At 46.3% G+C, this 27,470-nt stretch overlaps 2 protein-coding genes across 4 annotated transcripts in view; one reads left to right on the forward strand and one right to left on the reverse strand.

Moving 5' to 3' along the window:
- The window catches only part of LOC143793562 (uncharacterized), a 293,906-nt gene that overhangs the window by 14,554 nt on the left and 251,882 nt on the right, over window positions 1-27,470 (reverse strand). Inside the window, exons 1-4 of one of the 2 annotated variants that reach the window (XM_077280631.1) lie at window positions 18,195-18,325; window positions 17,537-17,683; window positions 2,968-3,147; window positions 2,200-2,323 (exon numbers count right to left, since the gene is read on the reverse strand). In XM_077280631.1, the coding sequence (XP_077136746.1) occupies window positions 2,200-2,323; window positions 2,968-3,147; window positions 17,537-17,626 (394 nt within the window). In that variant the 5' untranslated portion in view covers window positions 17,627-17,683; window positions 18,195-18,325. Of the gene's footprint in view, window positions 1-2,199; window positions 2,324-2,967; window positions 3,148-17,536; window positions 17,684-18,194; window positions 18,326-27,470 lie in introns of those variants that run through there. The other variant, XM_077280632.1, reaches the window with a different exon arrangement.
- LOC143793547 (uncharacterized) overlaps window positions 18,485-27,470 on the forward strand; it is a 37,258-nt gene continuing 28,272 nt past the window's right edge. Inside the window, exons 1-4 of one of the 2 annotated variants that reach the window (XM_077280613.1) lie at window positions 18,485-18,606; window positions 21,719-21,865; window positions 22,182-22,361; window positions 23,624-23,747. In XM_077280613.1, coding sequence (XP_077136728.1) covers window positions 21,776-21,865; window positions 22,182-22,361; window positions 23,624-23,747 — 394 coding nt within the window. In that variant the 5' untranslated portion in view covers window positions 18,485-18,606; window positions 21,719-21,775. The remainder of the gene's footprint in view (window positions 18,607-21,718; window positions 21,866-22,181; window positions 22,362-23,623; window positions 23,748-27,470) is intronic. The other variant, XM_077280614.1, reaches the window with a different exon arrangement.

The following is a 27,470-nucleotide window of genomic DNA, read 5'->3' on the forward strand; positions in this document are numbered from 1 at the left end:
ATTTAAAAAGTCCCACCTCCCTTTCCTTTTTAAACATATTTCCCTACGTGCTGTGGGAGTCCTAATGGGAGAGATCTCTTTTGCTTCTTGGGGTACTGATTTCACACCCACAATTTCTCTGGCGGATATACTAGTTCAGGGCAGTATGTCCCCTTTTAGCGTTATTTCATCTAAATTTTCCCTCCCTCCCGCTTCCCTGTTCTCATACCTTCGTCTCCGTCACTTTCTAAATTCTGTAACTATCCCAGACTACGACCCCTTTGAAATTAATCTCTCGTTACAAGCTTTCTTTGGTCAATATAGTCAAGCTGGTCGTGGAGTTTCTATTATTTATAAAGCCCTTCTCTCTTCACGTTTTGTAGTCAAACTCCCCTATATGATTAAGTGGGAGTCCAGATTTAATTTTTCCGCCTCTTTGGATCAGTGGCTGACTGCTTCGGGACACGCCTCCTACTACACACGTTGCATTAATCATCTGGAGCAATCTAAAAAAATTATGTTTAGTTGGTATTTAACTCCGGCCCGAATTGCTAAATTCCGTGGTTTGGCTCCCTCATTTTCCCCCCTTTGTTGGAAGGGGTGTTCTGAATTGGGTTCGGAGGCTCATATGTGGTGGTTCTGTCCTGGGGTGAGTCAGTTTTGGTCTGATGTGGGTGCTCTTCTCTCTTCGCTCACGGGTCTTCCCATAGTTCTAACTCCTTCTCTGGCTTTACTGGGATTAAATCTGGAGACTTTCCCCCTTACGCTCAGACCTATTATAACAAACTTCCTTATAGCGGCCCGTCAAACTATTGCTGCCCACTGGAAATCACCGGCTCTCCCTACGCTACCTGAAATGATATCTCGCTTAAACTCTCATTGTGCATATGAAATTATGCTAGCTCATGATTTAAATCAAAAAACAAAGGTCTTGAATTGGTGGGACCCGTGGATATCATCTATTCATAACACGGTGGAGGTGCCTACGTGAGTACCTTTATTTCCCAATCTATTATGTTATCTTGTCGGCACTAAAGGTGATGACTATTACCATTTTTGTGATTCTTATATTGTACACCTTTTATATTTAACAATTTGAGAAGCTGCTCTCCCCCCTTCTCCCCCTCCCTCCAACCTCACAGTTTGATATGCTTGTTTTCTTTTAAATTGGTGACCTATATCACTGTCGTTTGTATTTGTATTCATGTTTTGTGAATTCTTCAATAAAAAAACAACTGGTTTAAAAAAAAAAAAGACTGATGAAGACGTGACGACAGCTGTTGTGAATTCTGCTCTTGGGCTCCCTCCGGTGGTTGTTAGTGGTAGTGCAGTTGTCTTGGGGTTGTAATCCAGGGCAGGTGTTTCTGCTGATTGCAGCTCTACTAGGTATTTAGGTGTGCAGGATCCATTACTCCTGGCCAGTTGTCCATTGTTCTTGGAGGGATTGCATCTCTCTCTGGTTCCTCATGCCCTGCTGCCAATTCAGCTAAGATAAGTGTCTGGTTTTTTGTCTCTGTGCACACATGCAGTGTGCTTTGCAATTCAGTGCAATTCATTGTGTTTTTGTCCAGCTTAGACTTTGTTTGGATTTTTCAGTCATGCTGGATTCTCAGGAGATGCAGATATACTTTCTATGTCTTTAGGTAGATGTAGAATATTTGTATTTTCTGCTGTGGATATTTTTAGGATTTTAATACTGACCGCTTAGAATTCTGTCCTATCCTTTTCTATTTAGCTAGAAGTGCCTCTTTTGCTAAATTCTGTTTTTCTGCCTGCGTGTGTCTTTCCTCTTATACTCACAGTCAATATTTGTGGGGGGCTGCCTATCCTTTGGGGTTCTGCTCTGAGGCAAGATAGAATTCCCATTTCCATCTATAGGGGTATTTAGTCCTCCGGCTGTGTCGAGGTGTCTAGGACGTGTTAGGTACATCCCACGGCTACTTCTAGTTGCGGTGTCAGTTTAGGGTTTGCGGTCAGTACAGTTACCACCTACTCCTGAGAAAGTCTCTCATGCGGCTCCAAGGTCACCGGATCATAACAGACAGCGGAGAAACCGCGACTCACAGATCAGAAGAAAATAATCACGGAAATGAAAACTTGTCAGACGGAGAAAACGTAGAGAAAACCAGAGCAAGTCTGGAGAAAACTCATCTATTATAGGACGACGCCGAAGAGACGTCATCACATCCACCGGAGCCAACAAGGAGCCTCGCTTCTCACCTCGTGGTGTAAGAGGCCGGAGCTCCTCCATCATCACGTCCTGGTACCGATCCTGGTGTCCTTCTAGATACTCCCACTCCTCCATGGAGAGATAGACAGCGACGTCCTGACACCTTATAGGAACCTGACAACAACAACACCGTCATCACCCAGAATCCTCCAGTGCTGTCCAGTATAATGTCCCAGCAGTCACCTCTCTGTTCATCACCCAGAATCCTCCAGTACCATCCTGTATAATGTCCCAGCAGTCACCTCTCCGCTCATCACCCAGAATCCTCCAGTGCTGTCCAGTATAATGTCCCAGCAGTCACCTCTCTGTTCATCACCCAGAATCCTCCAGTACCATCCTGTATAATGTCCCAGCAGTCACCTCTCCGCTCATCACCCAGAATCCTTCAGTGCCATCCTGTATAATGTCCCAGTAGTCACCTCTCCGCTCATCACCCAGAATCCTCCAGTGCCGTCCTGTATAATGTCCCAGCAGTCACCTCTCCGGTCATCACCCATAATCCTCCAGTGCTGTCCTGTATAATGTCCCAGCAGTCACCTTTCCAGTCATCACCCAGAATCCTCCAGTGCTGTATAATGTCCCAGCAGTCACCGATCCGCTCGTCACCCAGAATCCTCCAGTGCCGTCCTGAATAATATCTCAGCAGTCACCACTCCGCTCATCACCCAGAATCCTCCAGTCTTGTATAATGTCCCAGCAGTCACCTCTCCGCTCATCACCCAGAATCCTCCAGTGCTGTATAATCTCCCAGCAGTCACCTCTCCGCTCAGCAGCTCGATCATCTTGTTGCTGAGCTCCAGGATCTTCTTTTTCCTCTCATGTAGCAGGGAGTGCGGGGGAGGCTCTGTGATGGGGCCCGGGCTCCGCCCTCCTGACTCCTGGAGATGGATGATGGGAGTCACACCGTCCCCCGGTGTCTTCCTCACTATTGTGTAATCCTGTGTATGGAGGAAAGTGGTAAAACACTAAAACCCCAGCAGCATAATGAAATAGTTGTGGTCTTTGACCCAAAACCTAACTACAGGTTCCCATTAACCCCTTTATCCCCGGTTTGTTTTCACCTTCCTGACCAGGATAATTTTTCCAATTCTGACCAGTGTCGCTTTATGAGGTAATAACTCTGGAGATTCAACGTATCCTACTGATTCTGAAACTGTTTTTACGTGAGACATTGTACTTTATATCAGTGGTAAACTTAGGAATTCTGGTGAAAATTTCAAAATTTTCAAACTTTAAAATGTTAGATCTTTGAACAAGTTAGTCATGCTGTACAAAATGTCTAAGTTGCATTTACTACATATCTACTCTACTGCATCAAATTTTCTTAGGGAGTTATAAGGGTTAAATGTTCATCAGCTATTTCTCATTTTTCTAACAAAATATACAAAACAATTTTTATTTTTTTTTTATGGGACCACATCCCATTTGGGGCAGATTTAACAGAAAATACCCAACACCATTTAAAAAACTGCACCCCTCAAAGTTTATTAACTCTTTTAGGTGTTTAACAAGAATTAAAGAAATGTGGAAGGAAAAAATGAAAATTGAGATTTTTCCCATAAAAATATTCATTTAGCCCCAAATTTTGCATTTTTTCAAGAGTAACAGGAGAAAATGCACAGTACAATTTGTTGCACAATTTCCCCTGAGTACGCTGATATGTGGTGGAAAACTACTGTTTGGGAGCATGGCAGGGCTTAGGAGGTCAGAAGCACCATTTGACGAGCAAAATTAGTTGGAATAGATAGTGGACGCCATGTCGCATTTGCAGAGCCCTTGATGTGCCTAAACAGTGGAAAACCCGCACAATTGACCCCATTTTAGAAACTACACTCTCAAGGAACTTACCTAAAAGGCATGGGGAGCACATTAACCACACAGAATTTTACAACGTTGAGCTGTGAAAAAGAAAGAATACTTTTTTCCTGCAAAAAATGTTGCTTCAGCCACAATTTTTTAACATACACAAGGATAGCAGGCAAAAATGGACTAAAAAAATGTGTTTTGCAATTTGTCTTGAATATGCAGATACCCCATAAGTGGGGGGGAAACTACTGCTTGGGTGCATGGCAGGGCTCGGAAGGTAAGGAGCACCAACTGAATTATAGAGCGCACTCTGACATGCCAAAACCTCAGAAACCCCCACAAGTATCTCCATTTTGAAAACTACACCTCTTGAGGAATTCATCTATGGGTGTACTGAGCATTTTTAACCTTCAGTCGATTCACAAAATTGTACAACATTTTAATGAGTCAATGGAAAATTACCATTTTTTCCACTAAAATGTTACTTTGGCCCCAAGTTTTCAATTTTTAAAAGGTATAATAAGAGAAAATGGGCCACAAAATATGTTATACAATGTCGCCTCAGTTCACCAATACTTCATATGTTGTTGAAAATGACTTGAGGCTCAGTACAAAGCTGAGAAGGGAAAGTGTCATATTGTAGTGTACGTTTTGCTGGACTGGATTGAGGGTGCCATAACATATTGGCAAAGCCCCTGAGGTGCCAGAACAGCAGAACCCCCATAAGTGACCCCATTTTACAAACAACAAAAGCAGGGGTAGGGTGCACCACTAAATACAATTTTATATGAAAATAGGTAAATAAGGGTGCTGCAACAAATGCATGGAAAGCAAGGGAATGAATCAAGAAAAAAAACAATGCATATGAGAAGAAGATACGAAGAACAGTTATTGACACCAAAGAATATACACATATAAAAACACATAAAACAGAGTAACAACACGCGTCTCCACAAAGAGTAATAGATGAATAGACAGTATATCATGCCAAGTCAAAAGCTACCGGCAACATGTGAGATACTCCAAGTATCAGCAATACAGCCAGCAAACAACCACAAATAAGCAATAGCAGCATAGAAAGTAATCATATATAAGTATGATAAATACCAAAGTGGCTCTATGCCGGCATGTATTGTTAAAGTGTCAAGAGTGGGCGTCCCCACAAATGGACAAATGAACCCAGATGGGCCAGAATAGTACAGAGTAACCTGGAGCTATAAAGAGGAGACAGCCCAGGTATCCGGATAGTCAGGTAGTGGATTCCCCAGAAGCCGGACTCAGCACGATTAATGTGCAAAGATAATAGTAAGGCTGTGTGCACACGTAGCAGATTTTTCACGTTTTTCGCTATAAAAACTATATAAAACCGCTCACATTAAGCATCCTATTTAATAGAATGCAATCAGCATTTTTTGTGCACATGCTGCGTTGTTTTCCTGAGCGGAATCACATTCCAGAAAAAAACGCAGCATGTTCATTAAATTTGCGGAATCGCGGGGATTCCGCACACCTAGGAATGCATTGATCCGCTTACTTCTCGCATGGGGCTATGCCCACCATGCGGGAAATAAGCAGATCATGTGCGGTTGCTACCCAGGGTGGAGGAGAGTTGACTCTCCTCCACGGACTGGGCACCATATAAGTGGTAAAAAAAAAGAATTAAAATAAAAAATAGTGATATACTCACCTTCTGATGGCCCCGGAGTCTTCCCGCCTCTCAGCGGTGCACGCGGTCGCTTCCGTTCCCATGGATGCTTTGTGTGAAGGACCTACGATGACGTCACGGTCACATGACCGCGACGTCATCGCGGGTCCCGCACACAAAGCATCTATAGGAACGGAAGCCGCTAAGGAGATCGGCTGCCTCTGGAAGGTGAGAATAACCATTTTTTTTATTTTTTTTTATTATTTTTAAAATTATATCTTTTACTATTGATGCTGCATAGGCAGCATCAATAGTAAAAAGTTGGTCACACTTGTCAAACACTATGTTTGACAAGTGTGACCAACCTGTCAGTTTTCTAAACGATGCTACAGATCGCTTGGAAAACGCTAGCATTCTGCAAGCTAATTATGCTTGCAAAACGCTAGTTTTTAGCAGGAATATGCATGCCAATTCCGCATGCGATATACCTGCGGCAGGAGTTGCAGAATTGCCGCGGAAATTTCCGCGACAATTCTGCGACGTGTGCACTTAGCCTAAGAGTAATGATCCCAAAACTGTGTGCAGGGCGGCAACCAGGGAGACGACTAGAGAAGGAATTCAGGGGCTTGCCTTGTGAATCCACATGGAAGGGAAGAGCTCGTTTGGGACCCGACCTCATAATGGGAGAACTATGGAAGTAGGTGAAAGGAAACGGGTGTGGGAAAGCCCGACGCGTATCGGTGCGGTGCTGCTTCGTCAGTCTGGCTGTATTGCTGATGCTTGGGGTATCTCACTTGGCAGGCTATACTGTCTAGTCGTCTATTAACACCTTAACGACCGCCCATACGCCTTTTAACGGCGGTAGTTAAGGGTACTTAAACCACAGGAAAATGTGTATAGCGCCCCCCAGAGTTGAAATTTCTTCGAGTTCTACCAGACCCCAGAGAACATGATTCAGGCGGGTTTTTACCGATGCCAGGGTTGCGATCACTGTTAATAACGGTATAATGGCAAATGCAAAAAAAAAAAAAATTCCCATTTAATTTCTCTCTCCTCTGATGTGATCGCACATCAGAGGAGAGAGAAATAGGGTTCCCGGCCCCCCTTTCCAGTACCTCCCGGTGTCCTTGGGCCCTCCTGCTTCCCCCTACGGCTACCAGTGTCTTCTTCCGGTAAGAAAACGGCAGGTGCATGCGCAGTGCACCCACTGAGATCTGTGTTATGACCTGGTGGTTAGCAGCACCCGAAGTGACCTGATGGTTAAAACAGAAAACCTGGGACAAGCTCTGAGGAAGTGGTAACTCTACTGACCGCAATCCCTAATCCTATCACACACACTAGAAATAGCCGTGGAGCGTACCTAACTCTCCCTAGACGCCTCTTCACAGCCTAAGAGCTAACTACCCCTAAAGATAGAAATAGTAGCCTACCTTGCCTCAGAGAAATTCCCCAAAGTAAAGGTAGCCCCCCACAAATATTAACTGTGAGTTAAGAGGGAAGTGACAAACACAGGAATGAAACAGATTTTAGCAAAGGAGGCCGAATCTTCTCTAGAAAGACAGAGGATAGGAAAGGGAACTATGCGGTCAGTATAAAAAAACTACAAAAACCACGGAGTGTGCAAAAAGACCTCCACACCAAATCACGGTGTGGAGGTGCAGCTCTGCACCCCCAGAGCTTCCAGCTAGCAAGGAAATATCATAATAGCAGGCTGGACTGAAACATAGCATGTACTGAAAAATATTTATCAAAAAACCAATGAACAGCAAATGACTAGCAAGGGCTTAGCTTCTGCTGGAGTAGTCAGGTCATCTGAGAATTCCAAGAGAAATCTGAACCAGTACTGAGACATTGCCCAGGTCGTTAGTCCATGCCAGCTGTCAGAGTTAAATAGGGAAGCGAGCAGAAGCAATAAACGAGGGCAGCTGAGAAAGCCAACCTCAAAGATCAGCAGTTCCACTCAAAGCCACCAGAGGGTGTCCAAGGACAGAACTCACCAAAGTACCATTCACGACCACAGGAGGGAGCCCGAGAACGGAATTCACAACAGTACCCCCCCCTTGAGGAGGGGTCACCGAACCCTCACCAGAGCCCCCAGGCCGATCAGGACGAGCCAAATGAAAGGCACGAACCAAATCGGCAGCATGGACATCGGAGGCAACAACCCAGGAATTATCCTCCTGACCATAGCCCTTCCATTTAACCAGGTACTGCAGCTTCCGTCTCGAAATACGAGAATCTAAAATCTTCTCCACCACATACTCCAACTCCCCCTCAACCAACACCGGAGCAGGAGGATCAACGGAAGGAACCATAGGCGCCACATATCTCCGCAACAACGACCTATGGAACACATTATGGATGGCAAAAGAAGTTGGAAGGGCCAAACGAAACGACACAGGATTGATAATTTCAGAAATCTTATAAGGACCAATGAAACGAGGCTTGAACTTAGGAGAAGAAACCTTCATAGGAACATAAGAAGACAACCAAACCAAATCCCCAACACGAAGTCGGGGACCAACACAGCGACGGCGGTTAGCAAAACGTTGCGCCTTCTCCTGAGACAACGTCAAATTGTCCACCACGTTAGTCCAAATTTGTTGCAACCTGTCCACCACAGAATCCACACCAGGACAGTCAGAAGACTCAACCTGCCCTGAAGAAAAACGAGGATGAAAACCAGAATTACAAAAAAAAGGCGAAACCAAAGTAGCAGAACTAGCCCGATTATTAAGGGCGAACTCGGCCAATGGCAAGAAGGTCACCCAATCATCCTGATCAGCAGAAACAAAGCATCTCAGATAGGTTTCCAAGGTCTGATTGGTTCGTTCGGTTTGGCCATTTGTCTGAGGATGAAACGCTGAAGAAAAAGACAAATCAATGCCCATCTTAGCACAAAAGGACCGCCAAAACCTAGAAACAAATTGGGAACCTCTGTCCGACACAATGTTCTCCGGAATGCCATGCAAACGAACCACATGCTGAAAAAATAATGGAACCAAATCAGAGGAGGAAAGGCAATTTAGGCAAGGGTACCAAATGGACCATCTTAGAAAACCGATCACAAACCACCCAGATGACAGACATCCTTTGAGAGACAGGAAGATCAGAAATAAAATCCATGGAAATATGTGTCCAGGGCCTCTTCGGGACAGGCAAAGGCAAAAGCAACCCACTGGCACGAGAACAGCAAGGTTTGGCCCGAGCACAAGTCCCACAGGACTGCACAAAAGAACGCACATCCCGTGACAAGGAAGGCCACCAAAAGGACCTGGCAACCAAATTTCTGGTACCAAAAATCCCAGGATGACCAGCCAACACTGAACAATGAACCTCAGAAATAACCCTACTAGTCCATCTATCAGGGACAAACAGTTTCTCCACTGGGCAGCGGTCAGGTCTATCAGCCTGAAACTCCTGCAGCACCCGCTGCAAATCAGGGGAGATGGCAGACAGAATCACCCCCTCTTTAAGAATACCAGCCGGCTCAGGGACTCCCGCAGAATCAGGCAAAAAACTCCTAGAAAGGGCATCAGCCTTCACATTCTTAGATCCCGGAAGGTATGAGACCACAAAATCGAAACGGGAGAAAAACAGTGACCATCGAGCCTGTCTAGGGTTCAACCGCTTGGCGGACTCGAGGTAAGTCAGATTCTTGTGATCAGTCAGGACCACCACGCGATGTTTGGCTCCCTCAAGCCAATGTCGCCACTCCTCAAATGCCCACTTCATAGCCAACAACTCCCGATTGCCGACATCATAATTACGCTCGGCAGGCGAAAACCTTCTAGAAAAGAAAGCACACGGCTTCATCAAGGAGCCATCAGAACTTCTCTGAGACAAAACAGCCCCTGCCCCAATCTCAGAAGCATCAACCTCGACCTGAAAAGGAAGCAAAACATCTGGCTGACGCAACACAGGGGCCGAAGTGAAATGACGTTTTAAGTTCCTGAAAGGCCTCAACGGCCGCAGGGGACCAATTCACCACATCAGCGCCTTTCTTCGTTAAATCAGTCAAAGGCTTAACCACACTAGAAAAATTAGCGATGAAGCGACGGTAAAAATTAGCAAAGCCCAGGAACTTCTGAAGACTCTTCATAGATGTAGGTTGAGTCCAATCATAAATGGCCTGAACTTTGACAGGATCCATCTCGATAGTAGAAGGGGAAAAAATGAAGCCCAAAAAGGAAACCTTCTAAACTCCAAAGAGGCATTTAGAGCCCTTCACAAACAACGCATTAGCACGAAGGACCTGGAACACCATCCTGACCTGCCTTACATGAGACTCCCAATCATCCGAAAAGACCAAAATATCATCCAAATATACGATCATGAACCTATCCAGATACTTCCGGAAGATGTCATGCATAAAGGACTGAAACACAGATGGAGCATTAGAAAGCCCGAATGGCATCACCAGGTACTTTAAAATGGCCCTCGGGCGTATTAAATGCTGTTTTCAATTCATCGCCCTGTTTAATACGCACAAGATTATACGCCCCTCGAAGGTCAATCTTGGTAAACCAACTAGCCCCCTTAATCCGAGCAAACAAATCAGACAACAGAGGCAAAGGGTACTGAAATTTGACCGTGATTTTATTGAGAAGGCGGTAATCTATACAGGGTCTCAGAGAGCCATCCTTCTTGGCCACAAAAAAGAACCCTGCTCCCAACGGCGACGAAGACGGGCGAATATGCCCTTTCTCCAAGGACTCCTTTACATAACTCCGCATAGCGGCATGTTCTGGCACAGATAAATTGAACAGTGGGCCCTTAGGGAACTTACTACCAGGAATCAAATTAATAGCGCAATCACAGTCCCTATGAGGAGGTAGGGCACTGGACTTGGGCTCATCAAATACATCCTGGTAATCCGACAAAAACTCAGGGACTTCAGAAGGAGTGGAAGAAGAAATTGACATCAAAGGAACATCACCATGTATCCCTTGACAACCCCAACTAGACACAGACATTGACTTCCAATCCAGTACTGGATTATGAACCTGTAACCATGGCAAACCCAACACGACAACATCATGCAAATTATGCAACACCAAAAAGCGGATATTTTCCTGATGTGCGGGAGCCATGTACATGGTCAGCTGAGTCCAGTACTGAGGTTTATTCTTGGCCAATGGCGTAGCATCAATCCCCCTTAAGGGAATAGGACTCTGCAAAGGCTCCAAGGAAAAACCACAGCTCCTGGCAAACTCCAAGTCCATCAAGTTCAGGGCAGCGCCTGAATCCACAAATGCCATAACAGAGTAGGACGACAGTGAGCAAATCAGGGTAACAGATAAGAGAAATTTAGGCTGCAAAGTACTAATGGTGACAGACCTAGCGAACCTCTTAGTGCGCTTAGGACAATCAGAGATAGCATGAGAGGAGTCACCACAGTAAAAACACAGCCCATTCTGACGTCTGTGTTCTTGACGTTCAGCTCTGGTCAAAGTCCTATCACATTGCATAGGCTCAGGCCTCCGCTCAGAGGACACCGCCAAATGGTGCACAACTTTGCGCTCGCGCAAACGCCGATCAATCTGAATGGCCAAAGACATTTATTCATTCAGACCAGCAGGCGTGGGGAACCCCACCATAACATCTTTAAGGGCTTCAGAAAGACCCTTTCTGAAAATTGCTGCCAGGGCACACTCATTCCATTGAGTAAGCACAGACCACTTTCTAAACTTCTGGCAATATACTTCTGCCTCATCCTGACCCTGACAGAGTCAGCAAGATCTTTTCTGCCTGATCCACAGAATTAGGTTCGTCATAAAGCAATCCAAGCGCTAGAAAAAATGCATCCACATTAAGCAATGCAGGATTTCCTGGCTCAAGGGAGAATGCCCAGTCTTGCGGGTCACCACGCAACAAAGAAATAATAATCTTTACTTGCTGAATGGGATCACCAGAGGAGCGGGATTTCAGAGCAAGAAACAATCTGCAATTATTTTTGAAATTCAAAAATTTAGATCTATCCCCAGAAAACAAATCAGGAATTGGAATTCTAGGCTCTAACATCGGATTCTGAACTACATAATCTTGAATACTCTGTACCCTAGCAGTGAGTTGATCCACACAAAAAAACAAACCTTGAATATCCATATCTACACCTGAGTCCTGAACCACCCAGAGGTTAAGGGGAAAAGAAAGACAAAACAAGCTGCAAAGAAAAAAAAATTGACTCAGAACTTCTCTTATCCCTCTTTTGAGATGCATTAACACTTTGTTGGCCAGCTGTACTGTTATGACCTGGTGGTTAGGAGCACCCGAAGTGACCTGATGGTTAAAACAGAAAACCTGGGACAAGCTCTGAAGAAGTGGTAACTCTACTGACCGCAATCCCTAATCCTATCACACACACTAGGAATAGCCGTGGAGCGTACCTAACTCTCCCTAGATGCCTCTTCACAGCCTAAGAGCTAACTACCCCCAAAGATAGAAATAGTAGCCTACCTTGCCTCAGAGAAATTCCCCAAAGTAAAGGTAGCCCCCCACAAATATTAACTGTGAGTTAAGAGGGAAGTGACAAACACAGGAATGAAACAGATTTTAGCAAAGGAGGCCGAATCTTCTCTAGAAAGACAGAGGACAGGAAAGGGAACTATGCGGTCAGTATTAAAAACTACAAAAACCACGCAGAGTGTGCAAAAAGACCTCCACACCGACTCACGGTGTGGAGGTGCAGCTCTGCACCCCCAGAGCTTCCAGCTAGCAAGGAAATATCATAATAGCAGGCTGGACTGAAACATAGCATGTACTGAAAAATATATTCAAAAAAACCAATGAACAGCAAATGACTAGCAAGGACTTAGCTTCTGCTGGAGTAGTCAGGTCATCTGAGAATTCCAAGAGAGATCTGAACCAGTACTGAGACATTGACAGCTGGCATGGACTAACGACCTGGGCAGAGTTAAATAGGGAAGCGAGCAGAAGCAATAAACGAGGGCAGCTGAGAAAGCCAACCTCAAAGATCAGCAGTTCCACTCAAAGCCACCAGAGGGTGTCCAAGGACAGAACTCACCAAAGTACCATTCACGACCACAGGAGGGAGCCCGAGAACGGAATTCACAACAGATCTGCCGGCCGGCACCAATACATTTTTCCTATTGGTTCATTTTGATAACTGTGATAGCGTCTATCACAGTGATCAAAAAAAAAAAAAAAAATAGTAAATCAAACCCCCCTTTATCACCCCCTTAGCTAGGGTAAAATAATAAAATAAAACATTTTTATTTATTTCCATTTTCCCATTAGGGTTAGAGTTGGGCTAAAAATGGGTTAGGGTTGAGGTTAGGGTTTGGATTACGGTTACGATTGGTATTCGGGTTAAAGAATTGGGGGGGTTTCCACTGTTTAGGCACATCAGGGGGGCCTCCAAACGCAACATGGCGTCCGATCTCAATTCCAGCCAATTCTGCGTTGAAAAAGTCAAACGGTGCTCCTTCCCTTCCGAGCTCTGCCGTGCGCTCAAACAGTAGTTTACCCCCACATATGGGGTATCAGCATACTCAGGACAAATTGCACAACAACTTTTGTGTCTAATTTCTCCTGTTACCCTTGTGAAAATAAAAAATTGGGGGCTAAAAAAATTATTTTTGTGAAAAAAAAGATTTTTTATTTTCATGGCTTCGCGTTATAAACTTTAGTGAAACATTTGGGGGTTCAAAGTGCTCACCACACATGTAGACAAGTTCCTTGGGGGGGATATAGTTTCCAAAACAGGGTCACTTGTGGGGGGTTTCCACTGTTTAGGTACATCAGGGGCTCTGCGAACACAACATGATGCCCGCAGACCAATCCATCAAAGTCTGCATTCCAAAACATCACTACTTCCCTTCCGAGCCCTGACGTGTGCTCAAACGGTGGTTCCCCACCACATATGGGGTATCAGCGTACTCAGGACAAACTGGACAACAACTTTTGGGTCCATTTTCTCCAGATAACCTTGGGAAAATAAAACATTGGGGGCTAAAAGCTCATTTTTGTGGAAAAAAATGATTTTTTATGGCTCTGCGTTAGAAACTTCTGTGAAGCACTTGGTGGGTCAAAGTGCTCACTACACTTCTAGATAAGTTTGTTAGGGGGTCTACTTTCCAAAATGGGGTCATTTGTGGGAAGTTTCCACTGTTTAGGTACATCAGGGGCTCTCCAAACGCGACATGGCGTCCCATCTCAATTCCAGTCAATTTTGCATTGCAAAGTCAAACGGCGCTCCTTCCCTTCCGAGCTCTGCCATGCGCCCAAACAGTGGTTTACCCCCACATATGGGTTAACAGCGTACTCAGGACAAATTGTACAACAACTTTTGTGGTTCATTTTTTGTTTTTACATTTGTGAAAATAAAAAAAAAAAAACTGGTTCTGAAGTAAAATGTTTGTGAAAAAAGCTAAATGTTCATTTTTTTCCTTCCAAATTGCTTCAGTTCCTGTGAAGCACAGAAGGGGTTAATAAACTGCAATGTGGTTTTGAGCACTTTGAGAGGTGAACTTGTTAGAATGGTTATAAACATAAGGATGAATGACCTCGGGGAGATCAAAACATCCAACACCGCGGAGACACCATCACGTGTTTCTTAACGCAGTGATCCAGAACACTGCCCCCATCCCTTATGGGAAATATGCAAATTTTCTACATGCATTTGTTAGAATGGTGTCACTTATAAATGAACACATGTCATAGCGAAGAAAGTTTACCACTAACATGAAGTACAATATGTCACGAGAAAACAATGTCAGAATCACTGGGATCCGTTGAAGTGTTCCAGAGTTATTACCTCATAAAGGGAGAGTGGTCAGAATTGTAAAAATTGTCCCGGTCATTAACTACCAAATTGGCTGTCACTAAGGGGTTAATCTTTGTGGAGACGGGGGTCGTTACTCTTTTATATGTGTATGTGCTTTGGTGTCAATCACTGTTCTTTGTATGGTGTGACCCAGGTGGGCGCTTCTCATATGCATTGGCCTTTTTCTTGTCCCATTTTACAAACTACACCTATGAATGAATTCATCTCATGGTGCAGTGATCATATTGACACCACGGGTGGGGCACAGAATTTTATACCATTGGGGTCGGACCAACAACAACAAAAAAAAATGATATTTTTACCACAAAAATGTTGTTTTAGCCCCAGATGTTACATTGTCACATGAATAAAAATGGAATCAAAATTTGCAACCCAGCTTCTGCTGAACGTGGAAATACCCCATATGTGTCTGTACAGAACTAAGAAGCCACATGCGAGGCTCGGGAGGATGGAGCGCTATTTGACTTTTGAACAAATTTTCATCGAATAGTTTGCAGACTCCAAATATAGAGCCCCTAAGTGGCGAAAGAGCAGAATTCCCCCCAAGTGACCCCATTTTGGTAATTACACCACTCTGGGAATTTATCTACAGGTGTAGTGATGATTTTGACTCTATGGGTGTTTTCCACATTATGCCCCGCTCATTCTCCACGCTACAGTAATGTCAAACATGGATGCTAACTGCAGGTAAGACACACTGGGGCTCTGAAGGGAGGGGGGCATTGGATTTGGGAGTGTAAAATGGAGAGGAGCCATTTCGCTTTTCCAGAGCTTTTGTACTACCAGTAAGGTGGAAGCCCCCTATATTTCCGTTAACAGATGACGGACCTGAGTGGGGACTTGTTATTTTTGTAAATTGAGTTGAAACTTTTATTGGGAACATTTTAGATAACGTTGGGATCACATTTATCCGGTTCCCTACGCTGAGCACTTACTTTGGGGTTTCCATCTAAATCTGAGTGATGTGATTGAGATGAAACCCCCAAGGGATCCATTCACTATAATGAGGCAGCAGAGCTATTTAGGACTCTGTTCAGTGGTGTCCTTCTTTTCAGAAGTGCACAAAACTGTGGCAGACCGCGTTTTTATACTCTCTTTAAAAGACGGACACGGCCGGATCACAGGTCCTATGATGTCCACAGTGCCTCCATCTGCCTCATTATAGGGGATCTTCCACCGGGGGTTCCGTCTGAATCAAGTATTTCAGAGATTTACATGGAAACCCTGGTGCAAGCGCTCAGAGTAGGGCGCAGGATAAATGTAAATGACCAATCCTTACTGTGACCTTTGGAAGGCAGAATTAAAAAAAAAAAAATCAACAGCAGGTGAAGAATTGGATTTATTTGTTTTTTACATCGTTCCTTGTGCGGTATAAGTGATTAGGCGACTTTATTCTTCGGGTCGGTGCGATAACAGATTTATAGCGGGTTTTTATGATTGGCAGCTGTCACACACTAAAAGACGCTTTTTATTGCAAAAAGTTTTAGCGTCACCACATTCTGAGACCTATAATTTTTCCATATTTTGGCCCACAGAGTCATGTGAGGTCTTCTTTTCTGCAGGACGAGCTGACGTTTTTATTGCTATCATTTTCGGGCACATGACATTTTTTTTAAATCGCTTTCTATTCTGAGTTCTGGGAGACAAAATGAAAAAAACAGCAATTCAGGAATTGTTGTTTTGATGTTTCTTTACACCGTTCACCGTGTGGAAAAATTGATCAAGCAGTTTTATTCTTCGGGTCAGTACGATTACAGCGATACCTCATTTATATCATTTTTATGTTTTGGCGCTTTTACACAATAAAAACTATTTTATAGAAGAAATAATTATTTTGCATCGCTTTATTCTGAGAGCTGTAACCTATTTTTCCGCTGATGGAGCTGTATGGGGCTTGTTTTCTGTGGGACAAGATGACGTTTCCAGCGGTACCAATTTTTTTACATTCATCTCTTTGATTGCAACCTATTCCACTTTTTCTTCTGTGTTTTTTTTGCGGTGATCACCGAAGGGCTTAGCTAGAGGGACAGTTTTATAGGTCGGGCCGTTCCGGACTCAGACAGGTGTACTCTGTTTATTTTACATAAATCTGTATTGATTGAATTAACATTTTTTCTTTTCTTTGTTCTTTATGACGCTGTCAGGATGGGACATTACCTTTCTCTGCCCTGATCGCTGATCTCATACTCTGCTGTGCTCTTACATTGCAGGCCATTAGCTCAGTGATCGCAGACAGGGCGGAGGAGTCAAGAGCTGCTCCGAGCAGGAGCTTACAGGCCACCGTCCATCTTTCGGCTGAGGTCACCTTACAGACTGTCGGCACAACGATATCGCAATCGCATTGTGCCGATCGCAGCAGATGGGGAGCTCCCTCCCTGTACGATGCTCATCGATGAGGCTCTTACTATTGAGAGCAACATTAAAGGGGTTAAATGCATGCAATCAGTGCTAACAACAATCATGGGTGTTGCATCATGGTGTCAGCCCTCATATAGCGCTGACACCCGCTGATGATCTCTCCGACCCTCGGTGTGAGCCCACGTGATTGTCACACCGTACATGTATGGAATTACACCTCCCGCAGCACCGAACATGAACGCCGGATGTCATGAAGGGATTAAAGGGAACCTTTCACCAGGTGTTTGCCAACTAATCTGAGATTATCATGATGTCGGGACATAGTGCTGGAATCAGGGTCTATGACACCTACTGGGCTGCTTACTGTAGTTTTGATAAAATCTCTTTAGTCAGCAGTAGATGATTACTGGATGACTAATAAACCTACTGCAAGGTAGTCCAACCACACCCCCAACAGATCGGCAGCTTTCTGCCTATGCACAGTGTAGACAGCTTCTATCAGAGGTGTGGAGGGGGTTATACAGAGCTCAGTGTTCAGAGAACTGCTGGATCTACAGCAGAGAAAATAAGCAGCCCAAAAAGTGACACATCGCTGGAATCAGGGTCTCTTCCCCAACATCATGCTGCTCTCAGATTAGATAGAAAAAAAAAACAGATGTCGGACTTGTCACAGAACACAATAAAGCTGATAGAAATGTAGAGGAGTTACCTCTCCGCTCAGCAGGGAGACGATCTCCAGGGCGAAGCGGAATAATCTTCTGGTGGTCTCATCCCTGTCCTCGTCCATCCTCGGGGTCATTCAGGAGGAGGAGGGATGAGCACTGGATCAGCGGGAGGGATCTCGTCCTGCCGGCGTCTGTATGATGAAGGAGAAGATGGAAATCACAGGGGACGAGAGAACGACAATCACTAAATTCTGCCAAATATCAACATTTATCAGGAGGAAAAGCCACAAAACTCCACCGCGGCCTCCTCCGCCGATCTGACCGCTCATCATCAGCCTCGTAGGAGGAGGACGGTCACCGTGGTAACTACACCGCCAGCAGAGGACGGTCACCGTGGTAACTACACCTCCAGCAGGGGACGGTCACCGTGGTAACTACACCGCCAGCAGAGGACGGTCACCGTGGTAACTACACCGCCAGCAGAGGACGGTCACCGTGGTAACTACACCGCCAGCGGGGGCCGTGAGATGAGGAGCAGACGCTGCACATCCCCCATACAATGCTGCCCGTCCCCAACACTGAGGAGCCGCAGTCACATGGAGCAGGAGCCTCCACAGGAACAGCTCTGATCTCACCCCACACTCTCCTCTCACAGATTTACCACAAGCACCAAAACTCCACCAAACCCTCCTGTAATCTCACCGGAATGGCGGGAAATCTGCTGCTGGCTGACACCAGAGAACACGAGCTGCACACAACCAGGACGGAGCTGCTGCACTGAGAGCTGAAGGACCTGTGGTGACGTCACCGTCATGTGATCAGGGGGCGGGGCTCAGCAGAGAAGTGGTGAAGGACCTGTGGTGACGTCACCGTCATGTGATCAGGGTTGGAGCTAAGGGGAGAAGGGGTGAAGGACGTGTAATTACGATGCAGTCATGTGACAATGATGACGTCACCACAGGTCATTCACTACTTCTCTCCTGAGCCCCGCCCCCTGATCACATGACGGTGACGTCACCACAGGTCCTTCAGCTCTCAGTGCAGCAGCTCCGTCCTGGTTGTGTGCAGCTCGTGTTCTCTGGTGTCAGCCAGCAGCAGATTTCCCGCCATTCCGGTGAGATTACAGGAGGGTTTGGTGGAGTTTTGGTGCTTGTGGTAAATCTGTGAGAGGAGAGTGTGGGGTGAGATCAGAGCTGTTCCTGTGGAGGCTCCTGCTCCATGTGACTGCGGCTCCTCAGTGTTGGGGACGGGCAGCATTGTATGGGGGATGTGCAGCGTCTGCTCCTCATCTCACGGCCCCCGCTGGGGGTGTAGTTACCACGGTGACCGTCCCCCCTGGTGGTGTAGTTACCACGGTGACCGTCCCCCCCTGGTGGTGTAGTTACCACGGTGACCGTCCTCTGCTGGAGGTGTAGTCAGGGCTGCCACTAGAAATTTTGGGGCCCCATACTGGCAACATTTTCGGGGCCCCTTAAGACTCCGCCCAGGCTCCACCCCAGCCCCGCCTCCAACCCTCGAACTGTCCACAGCACCACCGCTCTCTCTTGGAAAAACTCCACTTCTCACTAATCACACATTACCAGTTCCCATCACCAGATCACACACATAGCCAGCAGATTTTGTTTTGGCCAAAAGGTTTTTTTAATCTGCCACGATGACACGGTAGACTCTTTTGGCCGGGCCCTACTCTACTCTAACTTATTAAACATTTGTTAAAATATGCAATACAATTTAGGTATATTTTTATTTATTTTTCAATTTTTGAAATGACCAATAATACCACATGCAAGGGACAAATACCACAACACCATGACCAGACACCACATTATCACCACATAGTGACCTATAATACTATCTACAAGGAATAAATACTGCCACACCATGTGCAGACCACATATTACCACCACATAGTGACCAAATAATAGCACATACAAGGAACAAATACCGCCACACCATGGCCGGACAACATATTACCACCACATTGTGACTGAATAGTACAATACTGATCATTAATAAAAAAAAAAAATACTATCACCATAAGTGCCATTATACATAGGAGATCTGTACTTAGTATGCAGTGTCTGTGTACAGGAAATACAGTGGTCACCGGTGCCATTATACACAGGAGCTCTATATATAGTGTCAGTGTACATGTAATACAGTGATCACTAGTGACATTATACACAGGAGCTCTGTATATAGTGTCAGTTTACAGGTAATAGTGATCACCAGTGACATTATACACAGGAGCTCTATATATAGTGTCAGTGTACAGGTAATACAGTGATCACCAGTGACATTATATACAGGAGCTCTGTGTATAGTGTCAGTTTACAGGTAATAGTGATCACCAGTGACATTATACACAGGAGCTCTATATATAGTGTCAGTGTACAGGTAATACAGTGATCACCAGTGACATTATATACAGGAGCTCTGTGTATAGTGTCAGTTTACAGGTAATAGTGATCACCAGTGACATTATACACAGGAGCTCTATATATAGTGTCAGTGTATAGGTAATACAGTGATCACCAGTGACATGATACACAGGAGCTCTGTATACGGTATACAGTGTATGGTGACAGTGTACAGGTAACATACTGACTCACCAGTGACGTCTCTAGCTGAAGTCCTTCATCTTTGCGTTTCTTTTTAATCCAGCGCAGACCGCCATCACTTCTTTCAGCCAGGACTCATCTCTGCATAAAATAACACAGTTATCTAGAGCACCGCTTCCAGAGCACATTCCCCACTTTTTCCCTTTCTTCTACACTACACATCTGAATACAGACATTCACCCACCATTAATATATACTGTAATTGGTTATTATGCAACCCACCATTCTAAATATAAATTATAATACGCCACTGAGCCCCTTCTAGCTATACATAGCCACTTTCCCCATTTAATATATAAATTAATTTAGCACCTGTACTCTTTCCCCCAATTTATTTCCAGTCACTTTATCCTCAACGATCCCACTATGTACCTCCCGCTCTAACCCTAACTCCGATTCATTATAGTTACATGCCCCTTCTGCCTCAATTCATTGTCATGTCTTCTCTCTCTCCCACCCTCTATTCATTATCAACTGCTCTTCCCCACCCTCAAAATTCATTATTTGCTCTCCCTACCTTCAATACACCATTGGCTCTCCCCACCCCCACCTTCAATTCAATTGCTGTCCACCGTCCCACACACTCACTTGATGTGCAGTCCCCATCACCCCACTTCATCTGCAGTCCCCCTTACTTTATCATTTGCAGCCCCCTATCATTTCATCATGTGCAGTACCCCCTCAAACAAACTTCATCATCTGCAGCCCCCTATCATTACATCATTTGCAGTCCCCATCACCCCCACTTCATCATTTGCAGTCCCCATCACCCCCACTTCATCATTTGCAGTCCCCATCACCCCCACTTCATCATTTGCAGCCCCCTATCATTTCATCATGCACAGTGCCCCCTCAAACACACTTCATCATTTGCAGCCCCCTATCATTTCATCATGCGCAGTGCCCCCTCAAACACAATTCATCATTTGCAGTCTCACTCCCCCCCACCTCATCCATTTAAAAAAAACAAAAATAAAAATGTTTTTTATACTTACCTCAGTCGTTCCGGGGCGTCTAGTGTTTCCAGGAGTGAAGCAGCAGCTAGAATGAATGGGCTGCTGAGAGGACCTGACAGGAGCCCCTACATTCTAGCACATTCACTACTGAGACTGCTGGAATGTATGGGCTGTAGTCAGGACCTGCAGGGGGCCCATACATTCTAGCTACAGCCGAGCAGGAGCTGCGCAGCCGACTAGGTAAGACGGCCGTGCACAGCTCCAAAACGGCTCCCGGGCCCCAGCACCGACATGTGCGCCGCAGTGCGCAGTATTTTAGTGCATGATGGGGCCCGGTCAGTAGAAGCACAACAGTGGGGCCCCATATCTGCGGGCCCCTCTGTGTACTGCTCCTGACCGGGCCCCATACAGCAGTGACGGCTGTAATGCCCTGATGGCAGTTACCACGGTGACCGTCCTCTCCTGGCGGTGTAGTTACCATGGTGACCGTCCTCCTCCTACGAGGCTGATAATGAGCGGTCAGATCGGCGGAGGAGGCCGCGGTGGAGTTTTGTGGCTTTTCCTCCTGATAAATGTTGATATTTGGCAGAATTTAGTGCTTGTCGTTCTCTCGTCCCCTGTGATTTCCATCTTCTCCTTCATCATACAGACCCCGGCAGGACGAGATCCCTCCAGCTGATCCAGTGCTCATCCCTCCTCCTCCTGAATGACCCCGAGGATGGACGAGGACAGGGATGAGACCACCAGAAGATTATTCCACTTGGCCCTGGAGATCATCTCCCTGCTGAGCGGAGAGGTAACTCCTCTACATTTCTATCAGCTTTATTGTGTTCTGTGACAAGTCCGACATCGGGAGGAGGAAATCCAGAATAGAGAGAAGGATTCTTTCCTGTAAGAGCAGTGATTGTGTGGAGCGCTCTGCCCGGAGGAGTTGTCATGGGGATTCCCTATAAGAGCTGTAGAGGGGCCGGGATGTCTGTCCGGGGGGGAATAATATTCCCGGTTATGGCCCCAGATTACTGGAGACGGTTATTGATCCCGGGATTTCTACTGATTGTCAGATCTGGAGTCGGGAAGGAATCTTCTCCCTAAGTGTCTCTCTCCATACACAGGATTACACAATAGTGAGGAAGACACCGGGGGACGGTGTGACTCCCATCATCCATCTCCAGGAGTCAGGAGGGCGGAGCCCGGGCCCCATCACAGAGCCTCCCCCGCACTCCCTGCTACATGAGAGGAACAAGAAGATCCTGGAGCTCAGCAACAAGATGATTGAGCTGCTGAGCGGAGAGGTGACTGCTGGGACATTATACAGGACTGGGGGATTCTGGGTGATGAGCGGAGAGGTGACTGCTGGGACATTATACAGGACTGGAGGATTCTGGGTGATGAGCGGAGAGGTGACTGCTGGGATATTATACAGGACTGGAGGATTCTGGGTGATGAGCGGAGAGGTGACTGCTGGGACATTATACAGGACGGCACTGGAGGATTCTGGGTGATGAGCAGAGAGGTGACTGCTGGGACATTATACAGCACTGGAGGATTCTGGGTGATGAGCGGAGAGGTGACTGCTGGGACATTATACAGCACTGGAGGATTCTGGGTGATGAGCGGAGAGGTGACTGCTGGGACATTATACAGCACTGGGGGATTCTGGGTGATGAGTGGAGAGGTGACTGCTGGGACATTATACAGGACTGGAGGATTCTGGGTGATGAGTGGAGAGGTGACTGCTGGGACATTATACAGGACTGGAGGATTCTGGGTGATGAGCGGAGAGGTGACTGCTGGGACATTATACGGGACTGGAGGATTCTGGGTGATGAGCGGAGAGGTGACTGCTGGGACATTATACGGGACTGGAGGATTCTGGGTGATGAGCGGAGAGGTGACTGCTGGGACATTATACAGCACTGGAGGATTCTGGGTGATGAGCGGAGAGGTGCCTGCTGGGACATTATACAGCACTGGAGGATTCTGGGTGATGAGCTGAGAGGTGACTGCTGGGACATTATACAGGACTGGAGGATTCTGGGTGATGAGCGGAGAGGTGACTGCTGGGACATTATACAGCACTGGAGGATTCTGGGTGATGAGCGGAGAGGAGACTGCTGGGACATTATACAGCACTGGAGGATTCTGGGTGATGAGCGGAGAGGTGACTGCTGGGACATTATACAGGACTGGAGGATTCTGGGTGATGAGCGGAGAGGTGACTGCTGGGACATTATACGGGACTGGAGGATTCTGGGTGATGAGCGGAGAGGTGACTGCTGGGACATTATACAGCACTGGAGGATTCTGGGTGATGAGTGGAGAGGTGACTGCTGGGACATTATACAGGATGGCACTGGAGGATTCTGGGTGATGAGCGGAGAGGTGACTGCTGGGACATTATACAGCACTGGAGGATTCTGGGTGATGAGCGGAGAGGTGACTGCTGGGACATTATACAGCACTGGAGGATTCTGGGTGATGAGCGGAGAGGTGACTGCTGGGACATTATACAGCACTGGAGGATTCTGGGTGATGACGGTGTGGTTGTTGTCAGGTTCCTATAAGGTGTCAGGACGTCGCTGTCTATCTCTCCATGGAGGAGTGGGAGTATCTAGAAGGACACCAGGATCGGTACCAGGACGTGATGATGGAGGAGCTCCGGCCTCTTACACCACGAGGTGAGAAGCGAGGCTCCTTGTTGGCTCCGGTGGATGTGATGACGTCTCTCCGGCGTCGTCCTATAATAGATGAGTTTTCTCCAGACTTGCTCTGGTTTTCTCTACATTTTCTCCATCTGACAACAGCTTTCATTTCCCTGATTATTTTCTTCTGATCTGTGAGTCGCGGTTTCTCCGCTGTCGTCACGTCTTCATCAGTCTTGAGTCTTCGTCCTCGGCGGCTTCTTTCAGAATCTTTCTCCTTCCTTAGAGCATCGGTCACATTTTCTCTGCAGATGTCCCGTCCTTCTGTCCGTTCTCTCCTGTGAGTTCTTTCGGTCCCTAAGTCTGTCGTGGATTGTTACTCAGCAGAGTCGGGGTTAATTTACTGATCATTTTCCCCCTAATCCGCTGTCACTCGTCCGTCCCTCAGAATCGGTGCAGGCTCAATGTCGTCATCAGTCGTGGTCGGTCTCCGGCTCCTCCCTCTTGGGTAACACTTGTGTCTCCTTCCTTGTTCTTCTCTTTCATTCTCTCTCTTCTTTGTGACAAATCACTTTCTCTGTTCTGTGCACAAAGTCCTGGATAAATATCGGCACCGGACCGTCCCTCAGACCTGGAAACACGAGTGCTGTCCTGACATAAAGATGGGACGTGGTGGAGCCGATCACCCGTCAGTCTGACATGGAGGCTTTCCAGCCGTTCTCCGGCCTCCGCGTCTATTCACCACTCGCTTTGCTGGCGGAGAAGCCAGAACTTTCCGTACTGGAGGAGAAGGTCGGATCACTGCGCACTCCTCTCTATAGGGGGTAATGTTTCTCCTTGAGGAGAGCGGCAGTACTGAGAGTTATAGGCCATGCAATGCCCCATGGGACATACGATATGCAAATTTCCTCTTCCCAGATGCAGAGAACAGGGCATAGCGCCACATATAGGAGTCAGCAATCCTAGCAGTCAATATCAACGTTTCATCCCCGTCCTGATGGGGGTAGTTTCACTTTTTGCATTTTTCCCTCCCCTTCTCCGATGAGCCATAACATCGTTATTTTCCAACCACAGATATTTTAAGTCTTGTGTTTTCTTTTGCTCAACAAATTGTACATTTTACTTTATAATATGATGAAAAATAGGACAAAATTCCAGATGAGACAGCGATTCCAAACTTGTGGGGTATTTTTTGTTTTAGTATTTATTTTATAGGTTAAAAAATTCAGAACTTTATCTTGTGTTATCGGAGCTGTGTGACGGCTTCTCTTGAATGGCGGCTCACCTTTTATTGGTCCCATTTTGGAGGCACCTGTGATTTTTTTTTGTTTTTTTTGATCGTTGAGTTTTCATTGCATTTTTGGGGAGGTGTTTTTGATGTTATTTATTTATTTTTCTCTAGTCACCTTCCACGACGGCATATGGAGGTTGTCTCTTTGCCCTAATGGGGAACAGGAAACACAGAGAGGTTAAAAGGACCTCCCACTCGCCAGTGTCTTTCCTGTTCCCCATGGGACAGGGAGAGGTTTTCCATATGCTGTAGTGGCCGGCGACTGCAGTTACTATTACAGGTTTTACCTGTTAAGCCGGGCAGCTGGTGGTCGCTCCGTGCCTCTCCTTGTGCTGCTCCCGTCGTCCTGCATTCAGGTACCTCGGGACCCCTTCCCGCACCCCCATGAGGGTAAAGCAGGCCTGGGATCCCCAGCCGGGATCCTCTCTGAGCTTCCCGGCTTCTCCCCCTCCATGCTGCTCGGCTCGGCGTTCCGGAAGTGACGTCAACGATCGCGCGCGCGTCACTTCCGGTTTTCGTATCTCCCTGAAGCCGGTACTTCCGGGTTTCGCCGGCCGGCGTTGTCGGAGCTATGGCGTCCCACACATGGATCCTGGAGGGGGAGGGGGAGTTATGTCCGCTGGAGGCAGGTGCTGGGAGTAGTGCTCCATAAAAGCCTGCTGAATCACCACTGAGGTAAGACTAAATTCTTCAGTATGGACGGTTCTTTATGCCCTGCGTCTGCAGAGCCCAGCACTGCCCCTGTTACTGTGAGTACGCAGGGACGGGATCCGGGAGGTAGTTCCTTTAGGGGGTTAGCTCCTCACTCTTCTCTCCCTTTCTGTTTCAGGGAGAAAAGTCTGCCCCTAAATCTACTTATAGGAAGAAGTGCCCGGTCTGTTCTGTTAAATTCCCTCCTATCTGGGATAAAAAACTCTGCCAGCCATGTACTGACAGGATAATTAAAGCTGAGCAACCATCTCTACTAGATGAAATACGCTCTCTGGTTAAACAGGAGGTACAATCTTCCTTGGCAGCTTTTACACCTCCACCGTCACCTCCGCCACCACATTCCAGGGCTAAAAAGAGGAAGATTCAGGTCGTAGAATCTGATACTGATTCGGACCACTCTCATACTTCATCTGTTGGCTGGGAAGATCCAGCATCTCCTAAGGCTGAGGTCAGGAAATACCTCTTTTCCTCAGAGTATATTGAGGACCTAGTGTCTGCTGTTCGTAACACAATGGGACTTGAAGAGGAACCTGTACCACAGTCCATACAGGATCATATGTTTGGTGGGCTCAGATCGGAGAAAAGGGTAGGGTTCCCCGTTCACGCTAATGTTGTTAATATGATTGAGCAGGAATGAAAAACGTCTTAGTACGTCTTCAGAGATGAAACATATATTTCCTCTAGAGGGTGATTTTGTCAAACTGGACATTCCCAAGGTTGATGTGCAGGTGGCCAGAGTTGCCAAAAGAACGGCACTCCCCTTTGAGGATTCTTCGCAATTGAAAGATCCTATGGACAGGAAGATTGAGAGTCTCCTGAAGAAGTCTTGGGAAACTTCTACATCTGTCCTTAAGGCTAATATCGCCTCTACATGTGTTGCGAGGACCCTTTCCTGCTGGCTAGAAAAATTAGAATCTCACATATCTCAAGGTACCTCTAGAGGTGAGATGTTGGATTCACTCCCTATCCTACATAAGGCTACTGGGTTTCTGGCGGATGCTTCTCTGGAATCCGTTAGGATTGCTGCCAGATCTTTAGTACTTTCTAACTCTGCCAGAAGGGCCCTCTGGCTTAAATTATGGAGTGGTGATATCACCTCTAAGGCTAAGTTGTGTGCCATTCCCTTTAAAGGAGACTATGTGTTGACGACATTTTTGACAAAGCTACTGACAAGAAAAAGGCGCTCCCGGAGCAAAAACAACCGAGGAAACGTTTTTTTCGTGCCCCACTGTCTCAGCCCTCTCAACCGAGAGGTAAAGGCAAAACCGGCAGATGGAGCTATGCAAAAGGTAGAGGGAAAAATATTTTTGTCCCTCAACAACAGCAGCAGCAGCAGCTATCCCAACAGGATAAACAATGACTCCGACCCGGTGGGGGGAAGACTCTCAAAATATGTGGATCAGTGGGAAAACATCACCAGCTCCCACTGGGTCCTCAATGTTATCAAAGAGGGGCCTATTGATCGAGTTAATTCCCCCCCCCCCCCCCTCAGGGTCTAAAGATTGCTACCCTTTCAACAAAAGATCACAATTTATTAATTTATTAACATTGGGTCTCAGAGATCTTCTAAGATCGAACGTGATCTCCCCAGTTCCACAATCAGAATGGGGTTTGGGACATTATTCCCGATTATTCCTGGTACCCAAACCATCAGGGGACGTCCGTATCATTATAAATTTAAAGGGTCTAAATCAGTATGTGAAATATCGAAGGTTCAAGATGGAGTCTGTAAAGTCAGCCATTCCTTTAATAGATCA

The sequence above is a fragment of the Ranitomeya variabilis genome, chromosome 1 (genome assembly GCF_051348905.1).
Source record: "Ranitomeya variabilis isolate aRanVar5 chromosome 1, aRanVar5.hap1, whole genome shotgun sequence".
NCBI lineage: Eukaryota > Metazoa > Chordata > Amphibia > Anura > Dendrobatidae > Ranitomeya > Ranitomeya variabilis.